The following is a 16,127-nucleotide window of genomic DNA, read 5'->3' on the forward strand; positions in this document are numbered from 1 at the left end:
GGTGTGGGATGTGTGAGTAACTGGCACAGAGAGAGAGAGAGAGATAAAAAACACAATTTTTTAACCAATATTTAGCCAGGTGCCCCTGCCCTGCCACTCACTTTCATGGACTCGTGAGCATCTGCCAGATGTACCTACCAGCTCCACATGTGCAGGCACCCTGGGAAGCAGAGGGTGGTGGAGGGATTGGGGAGGGGGGGAAAAAAAAAAAAAGGCTCTGCCAGATTTTCTTTAGACAACATCTGCCATGCTGCTCCCCCACCTGCTTGGCACAGGGTGTCCAGGGTGGCAGGAGGCAGCCGTGGTCCTTGGGGCAGGGGACACGGACCCTTACCCTGGCTCCTGTGCCTGTGGGGAGCAAACAGGAGGGAAACGTGGATTTGCAGACCATTAATTTTTTATATATATTTATATTTGTGTCTTCAGGATTCAGAGTTTTCTCTGTTTCCATGTAATAATAGTGGGAGATGTGTAATCGCCAGGGTTGGCATCACGTGCCGTCGCCACTGCTCCGAGCGCATCCCTCGCTCCTCGTGCCCACGCACCGCGGTGGCACTCGGTGCTTTCTAGACGCTTAAAGCCGATGAACACCAAAACCTGGGGGTTTACGTAACGAAGCGGGAGTGGGGCTCGTGTCTGTCAGACAGCTCGCCTGCGCTGGGGTGCCACGTCCCCCGGGCACCCATCTGCTGGTGTGGGGAGGGAGGGGGAGAAGCCATCTGGTGGCTGCTGCTCCCACGCTGGGGAGCTGGGACCCCAAAAAGAGCTGGGACAGCGCCAGGCATCCCCCCGGCGCGTGCTGCCTCCTCGCCAGGGGAGGAGAGGAAGCCATGCACCCCAGCAGGGAGGCGAGTTATGCCTCCCGGAATAAAAACTTGTAATTTAAAAACAGCTCTGGCTCGCACAAGTCTAAGTCGATGCTAAAAAAAGGGGTCAGGGCAGGGGGATGGAGCAATGACCAGAAGGACCCGGTGCCGCTCTGGCAGCAAGCGTGGTGTGCCGGGGGACAATGCAGCACATGGTCAGGGTTTATTGCCAGAAAGGGATGCAGGATTTTTAATATCGAGATAATCACCTGGAGATAGCAGGCAGGCTGATGTGCTTGCTGTCTTGCCAAAAAAATGTGTCCAAGAGTGGGGCTGGATGGGAATGAACCCGGCAGCGTCTCCTTGGCACGTGTCTGTTCGTCGGCAGCACGTGCTTCGGGCACGTGCAGTGTTTGCACCTCTGCTCTTCGGTTGATTGTGTTTCTGCAACCGTTTTTCCCTTAAAACTTCCCCTTGTCACTCTGGGGACGCAGTGCTGACCATATTGAGCTCCAGCAAATGAAATTGTGCTACACCTCTAGTAGGATTTGACAGCAAAGGAGCCAGTATGCATTAGTTATCTTAGTGTAATGATGTTGTCCCTTCCTCCTCTATCCCCTTTTTTTCTGGCAGAGAAGGCTTAGATAAAATAAGAAATGGTCTTCTGCCCTATGGAACTGACTCCCTAGGGAGAAAGGCTGTAACAAAAAGGCAATGTGAATAGTGATGGGCGAGAAAGAGCATCCCTCTATTGCCCACCCTGGGCAAGCTGGAGTGGGGTATGGAGAGCCTCTGAGAGAGGGGGTGCAGAGCTGAGGATGGAAAACCTCATCACTATTTGCAGGTTTACTCAACAGAAAGGCTTTTTCCCTGGGCATAGAGTCCTGTTTACGCAATACTGACAGCAGTGAATATTCAGAATATTCCTGTCATCGTGAGTTATCTTCCTGGTTTACACTTCTGTTGGTGGAAGAAGAATTAAATTGTAATTTCCTTGATTGCATTTTGCAGGTCAAGCTGTGAGTGGGCCTGATTTCTGTCTTAGATTTTTATTTCTGCCAGTGTAACGTGCCCTCACACAAGGACTTTTTTCTTGGTGAAATAAGATAAAGGCGATGATTAACGCCTGGTGCTTCCCTGGGCTCTCCCAGGGCCAGCGACGGGGTCGTGGTGCTGCTCCCCAGCTCTGGGGGCTGCCTGCAGCTCCCTCCCCGCGGCCGGGGAAGGTGGTCGGGGCACAGAGGGACCGCTCTTCTCCAGGACGAGCATTCCAGTGCGCAGAGACAAAAGGCAGTATCGGGCAGACAATGTCGCACAGAGCCGCACGCTGACGGCCTCGGTCCGAGCCCGTGCAAGCGGGTGATTCACGGCCAGTTGCTGTTTCTGGGTGTCTTGCCATGCGGGACCTCGCTTCTTGGCTCTTCGCCCGTCGTGGATCCCACTGGCGGTGTGACCCGGGGCTCCTCTCTGCCACCAGCCCTGGCACATCACCAAGCTGCTTCCCAGAAACTGCTCCCATTTTACCAGCTGGACTTCTGGGAGGATTTTTTTTTTTTTTTTTTTTAAATCAGAAATCCTTGTTTCTTGTTCTCCCCCCTGGTCTTTATTTCCCCACCCAGAACACAGCCCTCCCGGGAACACGCGTGGTGAGCTGCGCCGGTGCTCGGATCAGGTGCGCCTTGCAGCCAGCATCAGTTGGGTTGACTCCTGCGGCCTCCGGGCATCCTCAAGGTAAATGTAAACCAGCAAGAGTAATTAACGCTTTCTGTAACCTGGGGTGTTGTGGCCTTGGCAATACGTCGTAACAGTGCCCCACTGGCTGGCTACAGGCAACCTTGCTGCTTTTTGATTTTTTTAATTGGAAAAAAAAAAAGTTTTCACTCTCTCCCTCAACAAACTTTGAATGTGACACACAAGAGGTGAAACAAGTGGATATTTTGGGCCTGAATTCTTTCTTTTATTCAAGTAAGATGCAGTTGCCTTTTCCACAAGAAGACCACAAATCTACCTTGTTTGGTGTTTTCTTGGGTGCAGTGAGAAACACCCTGTGAGTGCTGGGGTCTCCCGGGAAGCTCAGTTGTCCTCTGTGTCACTGCTAAAGGGCTGCTGAAACAATTTGGAGAGCAGGCAGTGTGCATCATATAGTCTTTTTGGAAAGAAATGCTTTGGTCATTCCTCTTTTTCTAAATATATATTTATGTAGTTCCCATGAGACATTTTGAAGTGTATTTTTCCATGACAGATGTTTCCTGCAAATTGATTTTTTTGCAAGGGTCCCACCCAGTGTTAAGTCTTACTAAGAAAGAACAGTAGATGACTCACGGTGGCTTTGAAATGTCTGCAGTTAGACCTGACCCTGCTGAGTTTTGGCAGCAATTATGGCAAAGGAGCCATTTTGTTCACTGGGAGAAAGAACCAGTGAGATGGGAACTGCTGTCTGGGCCCAACCATGTTTTTTTCTCTCCCAAAGCTATCGCTTTTCTTTCTGCCAAACAGCTTTTTTGTACATGTAGAAAACTGTCCATAGGCACCACAGAGCAGTGCTGCTCCAGAAGGTCATGGCAGTTGACGGAAAAATAATATTTAATTTTTGACTCCTCGTGTGCAGGTGCCCATCTTGTGCTGAGGACTGGAGGGTTAAGCTTGTAAGTTGTAACCTTAATGCTTTGTTTTCCTCTAGGAATGTGTGGGAAAAATACTGTACAGGAGTTTTCACAAAATGAAAGAGCTGCAGGGCATCTCTGGCTTGTCCAGATACCCAGGTTGCTTGTAAGGTGCTGGAGGTCTGGGTCTGTGGGTAGAGGAGAGGAGTGAGGAGGTGGCTGAGGCTCGATTTGAGTTCAGACATGAGCATCATCTTTCACTGCCTGCCATCAGCCCACCTCTGTACCGGTTTGATGGAGGCATTTTTTTTTCCCCTCTGGGAAATGAGGGAAAAAAATATATATCGGAGGCATCTGTTTTGATCTAAGGAAGCTGTCAGTATTGTCAATGTGCGTAAATGAGCTATTTTGCATAAATTTGCATGTGTTTAACTGTATTTAAGCAAGACACATAGGAGAGCTATTCTGTTTCTGCAAGTTCTTTCTTTATAATGAGCAATTTTCCACTGAATTTGCCCGGGTTTGATCTTAGTTCAGCAGGTACAGATCTGAAACCTCAGCCATCGTTCCAGAGTTACTCATGAAATCGGGACTGAACTTCTGTAATTATTTGCTCATCCTTAATTCTGATAATGAATCAAACACTTCAAGCTATAGGGAAAATTAACTTTTCAGTAACGCGAGTACCCTGAGTGCTGTTACGATCCCATGGAGGGTCGTATGGAGATGCCGTGGAGGGTCTCCTCGGGAGAGGCTGATTTGCAAAGCCACGTGAAGCCCTCCGTGTAGTCTTGGGGACAATGTCACCTTTGCCCTCTGAGCTTGGCTCGTAGCTTCTTTCCCAGTTGCCTCTGGGACTTCCCCAAGACCACTGTTTTCTTCTTGTAAACCAGAAGTTCTCAAATATGTGTTTTAGCTGGTCAGGGAGAAGAAAAATGCAGTTCCAGGGAGGCCTTAATATTCCCCTAGGTCCTCGGATGAAGCTGTTGGTGAACTGGTAGGAGATTTCTGGGTGTGGAAGGGAGGCCGAGGGCTGATGTTTGCTTGTGTTGGTGCTCGCTGCTGGCCGCGGCCGAGGACATGCAGCTGCTTTTGGAAACGCAGAAGAGGGGCAGGCATGCACCCGCCTGTCGTCTTCTCTGGCGCGGGCTGGTCGGCCCTTGGGGCACGACGCCTTCTTGCACGACGGGCATGTGGTGCTGTGTGTCCCGGCTCGATGCCGGGAGCTGAGGCCATCGAGTGCTGTAGCTAAGGGTAGGCTAAAGAATGGAAGTCAGCTGAGGATGGAGACATCACGTCCTTGTGCAGTTTATTAGCCAGAACGTGTGAAGCTTCTTTAAAAGAATTGCTCAAAAAAAAAAAAATCAGCTTCAGTTTGGAAAGGTGCTACATCCGGATTTGTAGGCAGGGGTACAGGAGTGTTTTGGGGCGATGTGAGGGGCTGCACCATCTCACAGGGCTTTGCACCAGTGGCTCCAGCCTTTCCCTGCTCTGGGCAGGGACAGCGGGTGACAGTGCTCTCAGGGTGGTGCGGGGTCCCATTTGGGATGGGGAGGCAGTGAGGTGCCAGCCGAGGAGCAGGGTGAGGAGCCACGATGTACCCTTGCTGGGACGGCTGGAGGCATGTGGTGTCCCCGGGGTGCCGCAGCTCCTCCCGCTCCCGTGAGCCTGACGTTCACCCTGTGCTTTGGGTTCACCAAAGCACATCCCAGACATGCTGTGCGCGCGGTAACCAAACGGCTTGGTGGAGGCTAATGTTCGGCATGCGCAGCAGCGGGCTTGATTCCTGCATCCGGGAAGCATCAGCGCGGGACGGCACTGTGCCATCGCCTGCACAGACCCGGGGGCTGCCCGGGTGGGTGGGCGTGCAGCAGCCGTCAGCGCTGCGTGTGGGTCCTGGCCGCACACCCTGCACAGCGGGGCTTTCTGTAAGAGGGACAGAAGCAGCAGCAAACCCTCGGTGGTGGTCACTATGCAGTGGTTGTCCTTGAAGCTGGTGGTGCCCTGGGGAAGCCGCCCGGCGAGGTGAGCCTGTATCTTGAGTCCCCCAGGCAGGGAGGGAGCTGGGCTTGGCTGCCGCTCGCACGGCACCTGCGCTGCGGTGCTACCTTCCTGCTCCATCATGGCCTTCTGCTCATGCCAATTGTTTTTTTTCCCAACGAAAATTATTTGAGGAATTCCATAAAAACTAAAAAAAAACCCCCAAGACAACAGAAATGGCGTTTCATTAAAGCAGTAAACTATTAGTAAAAATACATGGTCTCAATCTGCTATTCCTTGTTGCTGTGATACCCACAGAAATATCTCATTTCTTTGAGCAAGTCACATGAAGGGTCAGCGAAAAGTTAGCACCTTCGTGTGCTTTTGCGTGTGGTTTTTTAACAGCGGGAGGAGAAGTCAAGTCATGTTCCCACTTAATGGAAACTTGGCAATAAGCAGCAGGGTTGCAGCTGGAGGATGGTGACCAGACGCATACCTGCTCTTTCTGCCAGCCGCCGGGAGCGAGCGCCTGCGTGGGGAGATGAGGGCGGGCAGGGCTGGGGAGCGGCCGCCGGGAGACCCTGTGGCAGAGTTCTGTGGGGGTCTGTATTTGCATTTATCAGCTGCCAGCTAACCACCGTGGTGGTCCTTGTCACCTCTGGTCGTTGTGGAGATGGTTAGTCCAAGAGCCCTTTGCAGTACGCTGTGGCCCTGCAAGCTTCTCGGTGTTAGGATCTCACATAAAGGTTTTACGGCCAAGCTCCGTGTGCCTGCCAGCACGCTGAAGCGCTGCACCCTCGGACCTTCCTGCTGTTTGCGCTCTTTGAAGCGGGTGCTTTTTCCAGCCCCTCTTGTCCCTCAGCCGGTTCCCTTCGCCCTCCACAGTGCTGGTGCGGGCGGGACTCTTGGGGGGGGTAGCCGGGTGCTGGAGGCTCTGGGCATCCCCTGTCCTGGCTTTGCAGGGCGTTACGTGCGTTGTCCCCGGGTTTAGGGGTGCAGAGCGTGTGCCGTCACCGCGTTGGAGCGGGGGGCTCGTGGTGAGCCGGGGATTGAGCGTGGGTCCCCGGGGAGGCGCGGCACAAGGTGCTCTCGCCTGTCCGCGAGGAACCCAGACCACGGTGGCGAATGCGTGCGTGAAGGGCGGGCGTTCGCTGCTGATAAATACCGAACGGCTGGCTTCCCGTGGCGGCCGGGCTGTTCTCCGGCTGTGCTGCCGGGCTGGGGCGAGCAGGAGCCCCGGGCCGGGGGAACAGGAGCCCGAAGGACCCGCGCATCGGCCTGGAGCGGCAGCTGGCTCCGATGGGGGTGTTCGTGTGTTTCCTTTCGTGCTACTGTTCTGCACAGCAAATACGTGAGGCCCTGGGGCGGGCCTGACGCTTCGGCTGGTGCTGGGCGCGGGCGGAAAGGCAGCGCGCGGGCTTTCTGACTGCGGCAGCGACTTAGTCACCGCGTAATGACGGCGCTGCCCGCCGTGATGACCGGTGCCTCACCTCATCGTTTGCCTTGACCCGCCTATTGCTTCTGTTGTCTTTTCTCTAGCGGGGGCACGGATGGTGCAGCACCCTGTGCGGGGGCAGAAGGGGCTCTGCCCCGGTTATTTCCAGGCGATCCCAGTCTCAAAGCGTCCCGTCCCCTATTGCAGACGGGCTGTGTGGATGCCGGTGACTTGGCCTTTCCTCTGGGCGGGCTAGTGGCTTGGCCGTCCGGCTCAGGCGGAAAGGGTGATGGCCATCGATAAAGCAGAACCAGCAGCAGTCATTAAAGTGGGCAGTGCTAATTGGTTTCTGCCTTTAGAGGTATTAGTATTAAATGTAGGAACTTTGTGAGAATAATTGTTTTGGGAACAGTGTTTCAAAATATTTTGGTTTTATCAGGACTGGGGCAAAGATAAGAAATTTAGGTCAGGACCATGTCTGAACATGATGTTTATTGTTGATTTGGATTCATATTTCAGTTCTTCTCCAGCTCCAGATCTTTCCAGCATGGGAGCAATGCTTTGGTTCTTTTTCAAGGATTGTTTTGTGTGTTTTAAAAACTAAACCCTAATCCTCTTGCGCTCTCCCTGTAGTATGAGTATCTGAAGGGCAGATTTTCGGGGGGCATCTCCATGTGCCACTCTGGCCGCTTAAGAGCAGGGCTAAGTCATTGCTGAGCTTTTTGAAGCATTTTTGAACCCTCCTGTCTCTTAACTTCGTATTTAGGGAATGTAACATGCTATCTACAAGGGCCCTTGGCTTTTAATTAAGTAATAGGGGAGAGTATATTGAAAAATAAAATCAGTGCCTGTCTTTTTTTTTTTTTTTGGTTTGTATGGGAATGGGGTTTTCCTGGGCTGGAAAAGCAGGACCCCCTTTGCAGGTGCTGGCAGGGACCGCGAGCCCAGGCAACGCTTCCTGGCTGCTTGGTGGAGGTCTGACCCCTGCCAAGGGCTGTGGGAAGAAGGGGTGCCAGGGCCTAAATCTGGGGCTGGTGGGAAGCCCGGCTCCTCCTGGGGGATGCAGATAACTCGGCACAAAGGGCTTTTGTCAGCCAAGGGTATTTCTCCATGAAGGAGTGGTCCAAAGTTAATTTTAAGTTTAAAATGTGATGAATTGGGAAATACTTATGTGAAAAAAGATTCATCACTGGGAGGCAGGGCAAATGGCTGTTGGGGGCATCGCGTGTGGGTCTTCCTTGGCATCTCCGCTGGGCTCTCAGTGCCTGTATGGCCCCCAGGCTCCTGGCAGCAGCAGGAGGAGAGGGGAAATACAGGGTTCAAGTCTTTTTTTTTTTTCTTTTTTTTTTTTTTTTTCTTTTAAGTAACCTCATCTCATGGCCCTGTTGTAGCCCGAGCCCGCCTGTTTTGCTGCGTGCAGCCACGGAGGCTCGTGTGGGTCCCGCTGCTGGCGGGACAAAACCAAGTCTGGGAACAGAGGTCACTTGTCACGGCCCTTGCCAAAAGGTCACCGCACTGGGAGAGATGTCATGAGAACTGGAATGAGGGTAATTTTCAGGGATTATAGTGTTTCTCGCTGTGGGGATGGGAGTTGAGTAGAGCATCAAACCCTGGGAGGCATTAGCAGGAAGTGCCTGTTTTTGTTGGATGTATTTTCCCTTCCCTCCTCCCCTCTTTCCCAAATGAAGGCGCGCTCGGGTTCGTGGCTCTGCATGGTGCTTGTCAGCATCGTAACCTCGATAGGGAGCAGTGATTATCTGAGCTGGTTGCAGATCTCCCACAATACATGTAAGAGAATAAATTTGGGCTGACCAAATTTTAGGTGGTCTGTGCTATTACCGGCTGCATACATTTTCACATCAGAACTTAAATGTCTTCAAAACACAGAGCTGTTCATGCATATTTACTAAAACATGTATTTTCTGCCTTCCAGTTTCCACAGCTTTAAAGCCGTGCTTTTGTTGTCCTATGCAACAAGCAGAAAAACACTGTTTCTTTAGCGAAGGCTGAGATTGTCATATGATCCCCTGAGTAATAACTTGGGTTAAAGCGTAACCAAAATGGCAAATAACAAAAACAGATATCGGGCTTGCAAAGTTGCAGTGTTGAGCTAGGGTTTTGCAACACATTCAGAAGGGCTCAGGGATTAATATAGTTAATTTCGATTTTTATAGTTATTTTTCCTGTAGTTGAAACCTGGATTCTTGGTGCAGTCAGTATTGCCAGTGTATATGTTTTACTCATTTAAGAGATTTGGTGCCTGTGTGCTATGGGGACAGCCAGGCAAAGGAAGGCAGAGAGCTTAAGTTGTGCTTGGAAGAGGAAATAATCTGAAAACTGGGCTGGACGAAGGTGGTGTCAGCAGTGGTTTTAGGGTTTTTTATTATGTTTTTCCCCTTTTCTATTTTTTTTAACAATCTTTTTCCTTGTTGGTTCATTCTTTCCAAGATTTTCCTTTGCTGCTGGCTTTTTTTCATTGCTGTTTTTCCTCCTTGCTGCTTTTGCCCGGGCAGGCTTTGAGCCGGATGGAGCTGGAGCAGCACCGTCCCCTGTTAGCACGCAGCTCCTGGCTGCCCGGGCGGCAGGTTTGGGGACGTGGGTGCTGGGGGTCCCTGGAGGGAGCCGGGGCGGCCGTTCCTCCTCCCCTGCCGCGGGAGGGCCCGTAAGGGCAGCCGGCCCTTCCAGACTGCCAGCCGGGGGGCTCTGCAGACCCCTCCTCTGGCAGTCCCACGCCGTTGCCATTAGACAGGGTTTTCCTCCCTGGTCTCTGCTTTAAACCTGCAATTCAGAGCAATTCTCTCTTGCCTGTCCCACTCACTGCAGTCTTCTACACGCTTGCAGGCTGCTGTCGTGTTTGTTCCAAGTCTCTTCCTTCTCTCAGTCCTGACACTGTGTTCTGGTGGGTCAAGTGCTCTAGATCCGACTCTTCCCATCTTCTGCACCCTGTCTTCCTTTTTGGCTCGCAAGCAGTAGCCGAGTTTGTGCATCTTGGCACAGTTTTTGCCTTTGTTCAGATTGCCCGTTATTGACTCACTGAAACCCTGCTCTTTTTTGTCTTTTTTTTTTTTTTTCTTTAACAAACTGCTGCTTGTTTTCTATCCTGTATGGCAACAGCCACATACTGAAACGTAGGACATCATTTCTAACAAATTTCATCCTATTATTTCCCCCCTCCTGCCATTTGCCAGTATCATTTGGGTCCTCTCGCTGTCCTCCATGCAGTGGCAGCCTCCAAAGCTGACAGTACCAGCAAGCGTCACGCGCCCGTTCCCCGGCCTGTCGTTAGCGCGAGCAGTGAGCGGCACTGGATGGACAAGTGATGAAGCCCATCTATTTTGCAGCTGAATCATGGATACCCGTGCTGGGTGCAGCCTCGCGCCCGGGCGCATTCCTTAGCTTGCCTCTGGGGATGCGGACGGTGTCCGCGTGGAAGCTCTGGCTGAGAGATTGAAGAGCCCCGACCGAGCGGAGCCGTGTAAAGCGCTTTGCAGAAGCTTTCAGAGGGACCCGGTGCCCCGTCTTTCCGGCTGAGCCCAGGGCTGGGTTTGCCCCGTGCCCGCCAGCTCTGCAGCAGCCAGCTGGAACAGGGGAGTTCAGCCACTGCCCGGCCTCATGAGGTTTCTGGCAAGTCACGTTTTTCTTCTCGACCCATAATCTGGCTCTGGTCTCGACACGGGGAGTCTTACTGCTGGGTCTGACTCGGGTCCAGCTGGGTTTGGACTCTGCTTGTCTGTGCCAGCTGTGAAAACAGCTTTAGCTTTAAAAAAAAATTAAAAAATCCTGAGTTATGCAGCCCTGCTGTGCTCCTTAGGAAATAATCGTTGCATACAGTGGTTAATTGTTTATCCATTAACTGGCTGCGTCAATTAATCTGACAAGAGGAGCCTGGCCGTACCTGGCACGGTGGGGAGGATGCGCGTCCTTTCTGTCTTGGCTCCCGTCCCCATGCTCTTCCTCCAGCCCTGTTGATGTGGTATTTGTCTGCTGGTTTCCTTCAAGTGTAATTGCTGGTCGGCACATACAAAGTGTTTTGGGCTTGTCTTCTCTTTGACTGCGCAAACCTCTTCTTTTGGAAAGTGCATTAAGTTTCCATGAAGCAAGAGCATCTCTTCAGACTGAAAAAGAAAAAAAAACAAAACACAACAACAAACTGTGTTTTGTTTCTAAATGTGAATACAGGCAGAAGAAATACAAACCAAGATGCTGCTTTATTTACAGCTAGAGATGGCCAAAAAATTTTTTTGTGTGGAGCGTTGAGCGAGAAGTAAAATAGGATTTTATTGTACGTGTCGGTGCAGAGCGGGGAAGCAAGGCTGCCCGGCGTGGGGCAGCCCTGGGCTCTGTGCCCCCCCTCCCAGCCCTGGGGAAATTTGGGAAAGCCTGGTGGTGTGGCCATTCTCACAGGAATGCTGTTTATTTATGCCTGCTTTCTAGGGAGAAAATTAAACATCCAAAGCCAACCTATATCTGGTGGAAGGACTTCACTGCTAAAAGAAAATAAAAATGAACCTTATGCTCTCTGGGCGATTGAAGCCCCCTGCGGTATATTGTTAGCGATACGTAAAGGGTAAAGCTTCTGCCGGGGAGAACTGGCTTTCCATCGCGTGGCGATGAAGGTGTGGGGCAGTGCCGACGGCAAATTCCCGCTGCGGGGTGGCTGCGCAAGCTGGGCGAGAGCAGGGGGTACCATCAGCGGCTGGGTCGCCCCACGTTCAGTGTATCTCCATCTGTGAGGATTAATGCAAATTCCCTTTTTGCCCTCCCCAGGCAGCAGGAAATGAGGTACCCGGGGCTATACATGTGTGGGTTTGTGTTTGAGTTATTCGAAGTGACCTTCTGTGTGTGGGGCGTTCGCAGCCACCGGTGGAAGGTGGCAGAGCCCTCGGAGCCCTCGCTCCCGAGATGGAGCTGTTGATTCTGTATTTACTGTGATATAAGAGAAGAGATCGACCCAGTTTTTCTCAGTTCAGGTCTGTGTGTAAATGGATTTATTTTTTTTTTCCTGAAGGCAGCTGATTTTAACATGTTTTTGGGCTTACATGATATCAGCCTTACGTGGTAATAAAATTATGTACTTGTTTCAAGAGGAAACTATAATAAAGAATGCTCTTTCAAAAGCAGCTAAACACATGAATTATTAAAATGTTAAATTATTTCCAAATTACAGCATATCCAACTTTTTCTATGGAGCTCACTCAAGAATAATTGCACAGTGTTCTTTGCAGAATTTAACACCAGAAATGTCACACTTTTTTCTTTTAAAAATAATTCTTTTTCACAGTGTAAGAGCTTCCACGAGTATAAATGGGTATCCTTGTACTGGCTTCTGTAAAACGTTGCCAGTTTGTCCCATCTGTATTTTTTCAGTGTAGTTGTCGAGCTGTGACATTTATTGCAGAGCAGAACAAAGATTGAAGGGACTTTTTATCACGAAGATGCCCAGGAGCTGGAGCTTGGCTGCGTGCAAGGACCAGCAGCCGGGTCCGCAGCCCCGTGGCGAGTTGCGGAGCCTGGAGGAAGAAGCAGCAGCTTTGCAAACGCTCACTCAAGCTGAAAGCCTGTGGCAGTGTTAATGGATGTTCCTCACACCTTGATTCCCTCCCCCCCCGCCCCCCTATTTTTTTTGGCTCTTCCTCCTTCCCTGCTTTTGTCCTCACTCGGGCTCCTGGCACGGGTAGGTGGGATAAAGGTGGGACGTGCTGCAGTTGTCAGTGCCCCGGCATCTCCACGTGCCGCTGCCTGCCGCCCCTGCCGCAGAGTTGGGTGGGCTGGTCCCGTGCAGCCCCCGGGGCTGGATGAGGGGTGCGAGCTCCCTGAGGGGCTGTTGGAGGGATGAGCACAAGGACGAGCTGCAGCGTTCCCCCATGTTGCTCCCAGACTTTCTGTGGGCATCGGGGAGCAGATGGGAGCTCTCGCGGCTCTGGCTTTCGAGCCCGCAGAGAGGATGGAGCCGTGGGAGAACGCAAGACACGCGGATACCACCGGCAGTTGTGTAAGGTGCAGAGAAATAGAGGAAACCTTAATAAAGCAAGGATTTAGTATCACCAGTTCAGTCAAAGGAAGAACACTTAGCAAAAATGCCTACTGATTTTCTGAGTGAGCTTTTCCTCCGTGCAGCCGAAGCTGGGAAACACAGCATCGTGTGAATTGGGTCTAGTATTTGTCCAGGCATTAATACAGTTTGTGGTTTTTCTGGTGCATTGTTGTGATTACAGAGATAGCCGGATGATCAGGTGAGTTGATGCAGAAGCTTCCTTGCTTTCTCTCTGAAATTGGTATATGAAGGTACTCTTAAGCCACAAGCAACCCTCTGCAGTTTTTTGTAGCTGCAATGTAAGATATGATGTATTTTCCTTTTTAAAGTACAACTGGAGTGTAGGAGTCCTGTGGTCACTGGCATCGGGGGAAATTTTCTCTTGTAGCCAGAGGTTACCTTTGCTTTTTCCCTGCTCTGGGCAGTGGTTTACAGCAGGGCTGGGTGTTTGCATCGGGTGTGTAGGACGGGATGAATGTGGGTAAGGGGCTGGAGGGAAGACAGGGCCACATGCTGCCAGGGGTTTCCCTTGACCCCACTGTGCAGAGGGGATGATGACAACCATGCTGCTTCTTCCTCCACAGGCCCCCGTGGCTCCAGCACGTGGGTCCCTGAGATGTCACTGAGAGCTGAAAGCCATGCAGGTACATCGACGCTGAAGAAGATTGCTGCAGACATGAGCAACATCATCGAGAGCCTGGACACCAGGGAGCTCCACTTCGAGGGGGAGGAGGTCGACTCGGAGGTGCTAAATGACCCAAAAGGTGCCGGTGAGTTGACACCTGTATGTTCCCACTTCACATCCTGCCTGGGTTTAATAACTGACAATCTGTTGACAGATAGGGTACACTCAGTGGTTTTACCAAGCCCAGCTGTTGAGCCTGTTTTAGGACCAGGAGGCATTACTCTTAGCCCTTGCACTCATCAGGTCCCTTCTGTGAAAGCTTGTCTTTAAGCTCTCTTAAGTAAAACCTGGTATATTTTAATGCTGCTGTGTAGATGCTTCCGTGTTTAAGTATTGCAGTTATCTGCTGGCTTTCATGCCCTCATTGATCATTCCAAGGCTGTTGAGCTAACAGGGTTTGTGGTCCTTCCAGTGTGCATTCCTTTCTCTGCCATCTATCACACCCATGGATTCAAAGAGCCGGGCACACAGACGTACCTCACGGGATGTCCTGTTCGAGTGCGTGTGTTGGAGGTTGAACGCTTTACTTCCACAAAGAAGGTCGGAACTTCCAAAAGTTTCATTTCATTACCATGGAACTGTATTAAAATGCTGTTTGTGGGTTAATTTTGCATGTGCTTTTTCATGAGCTGAGCCCTTGTGGTGTTCTCCGCAGGTACCAAGCCCTAACGTTTACACCATTGAGCTGACCCATGGAGAGTTCACGTGGCAGGTGAAAAGGAAGTTCAAGCACTTCCAGGAGTTTCACAGGGAGCTGCTGAGGTACAAAGCCTTTGTGCGCATCCCTATCCCTACCAGGAGGTGAGTGTGCAGCCTTGCAGATGCAATGGGCTTTGGGAAGACATGGTCATAGAATCAGAGGATAGTTTGGGTCGGAAGGGACCTTTACAGGCCATCTAGCCGAACCCCCTGCAGTGAGGAAGGACACCTAGATCGGGTTGCTCAGAGCCCCATCCAGCCTGACATGGAATGTTTCTAGGGATGGGGCATCTACCACCTCTGCGCAACCTGTGATCTTCTTTTCTCTTTAAATAGGGTATTGGTTTGTCTTCACCGATCCATTTACTTTGCTATAAGGAGGAGAGGGCAGAAGAATTTAGTCTCTACAAATTTTTAGCAGCTGTAATAACAGTATTTACCCTCTACGTATTTAGCAGTTGTAACCTAAGTGGTGCAAGCGTATCTCTGCTGACCCAGAAAGCATGTTGGGTCCCATGTCATCAGCTTGTGAGCTGAACTTGCCTTGAACTTGGGGAAGGGTTATGCTAATGGCAATTGTTGGTGGTATGTGGCTTTCTGCTGGCACGGGCTGGATGTGGGAGGCATGGGGGTCCCTGGCATGGGTGGTCAGCCCTGCCTGGGCTGGCCTTGGTGCTTGGGGTGGCTGGAAGCATAAGGGGAGCCATGGGAGCAGATGTGGTGTGGGTTGGGAAGAGCATCCTGCTGTGGGGAAATGTGTGGAGAGGATATAGGGAAAGATGAAATTATGAGGGGTTAAGGGCTGGGGGAACATAATGGCCTAAAAATAGTATTTAGGCTCTTTTTCCTTAAAAGGGTAAAAGGAGACCCTGAAAAATCAAACTGTGATGTTTCTGTGTTGTATTTTTGTTTGTGAGCCAGTTGGAGCATACTGACTTCTTTTAAATGAACCCACACTTCCTTTGGGTTTTTTTTGTGTTCCTGCCCACCCATCTCTCTGTTCTTAAGAGTTTGGATTGGAAAAATAAAAGCATTGAAGAAGAAGGGTTACGTATTGAGGCATGCGCACACTCACAGCACTTAGGCTTGACGTTGGGGTTTGGTTTTCCTTCCAGTCACACGGTGAGAAGACAATCTATCAAAAGGGGAGAACCGAGGCAGATGCCGAGTCTGCCGCACACGGCGGAGAGCACGGTGCGGGAGGAGCACTTCTCCAGCAGAAGGGTAAGCACCCAGCTCAGTCTGTGGGGGCTGGAGGAACGCTCTGGGGGGACTTCTGAGGTGCGGAGATGCCAGGCAGGATGCTTGCGAAGCCACACACTATCAAAGCCCTCATTTTATTACCATTAAAGTCTCTTGCTTGACAAACTTGGGCTTTGACAAGCCCAGCTTTAATCATAGAATCTTTGGCTTGGCAAAGTTTCCTCCATGCAAAGAGGATGCTGCTGCTCCCGGGCTTCATACAGATGAAGTTTTCCTCTGCAGCTGAGGAAAACCATGATGCCCAGAGTGGTGGTTCCCATTCTTCCACTGCTCCAATTTAAAAGTAGAAGAGGCAGTTTGCAGAGTCAAGTTGCATGATGGAGGCAGCCTTGCGGCCATCAAAATCTGAGAGATTTCAGTCCTGTCCTCTGAAAGAGGAGATGACAGTCAGGCTCCTGATGCTGAAATTGGTAATTTTAGCCGAGGCATGTGTTCTCCGTAACTTCATCAGATGTTAACAGATGGGCCCTTCTATGAAGAGGGTGGATGTCTTCCTACCTCTTCATTGCAGTTTTGCTGTTTGCAAAAAAAAAAAAAAGTCTGGAGAAAACCACCCCAACAACAACAACAATCCCCAAGCAGTGTTTGTTCACCCTGTGCTTATCGCTCTTTCTGCAGTTCA

At 51.0% G+C, this 16,127-nt stretch overlaps 1 protein-coding gene across 1 annotated transcript in view; it reads left to right on the forward strand.

The window, feature by feature from the left end:
- Positions 1-13,474: 13,474 nt before the first annotated feature.
- Positions 13,475-16,127, forward strand: part of PLD1 (phospholipase D1) — a gene marked incomplete at both ends in the record, with an annotated part of 41,752 nt that continues 39,099 nt past the window's right edge. Inside the window, 4 exons of the mRNA XM_082003765.1 lie at positions 13,475-13,622; positions 13,938-14,083; positions 14,199-14,344; positions 15,358-15,466. Of these exons, the coding sequence (XP_081859891.1) occupies positions 13,475-13,622; positions 13,938-14,083; positions 14,199-14,344; positions 15,358-15,466 (549 nt within the window). The remainder of the gene's footprint in view (positions 13,623-13,937; positions 14,084-14,198; positions 14,345-15,357; positions 15,467-16,127) is intronic.

The sequence above is a fragment of the Phaethon aethereus genome (genome assembly GCF_964289735.1).
Source record: "Phaethon aethereus genome assembly, chromosome: 9".
NCBI classification, from domain to species: domain Eukaryota; kingdom Metazoa; phylum Chordata; class Aves; order Phaethontiformes; family Phaethontidae; genus Phaethon; species Phaethon aethereus.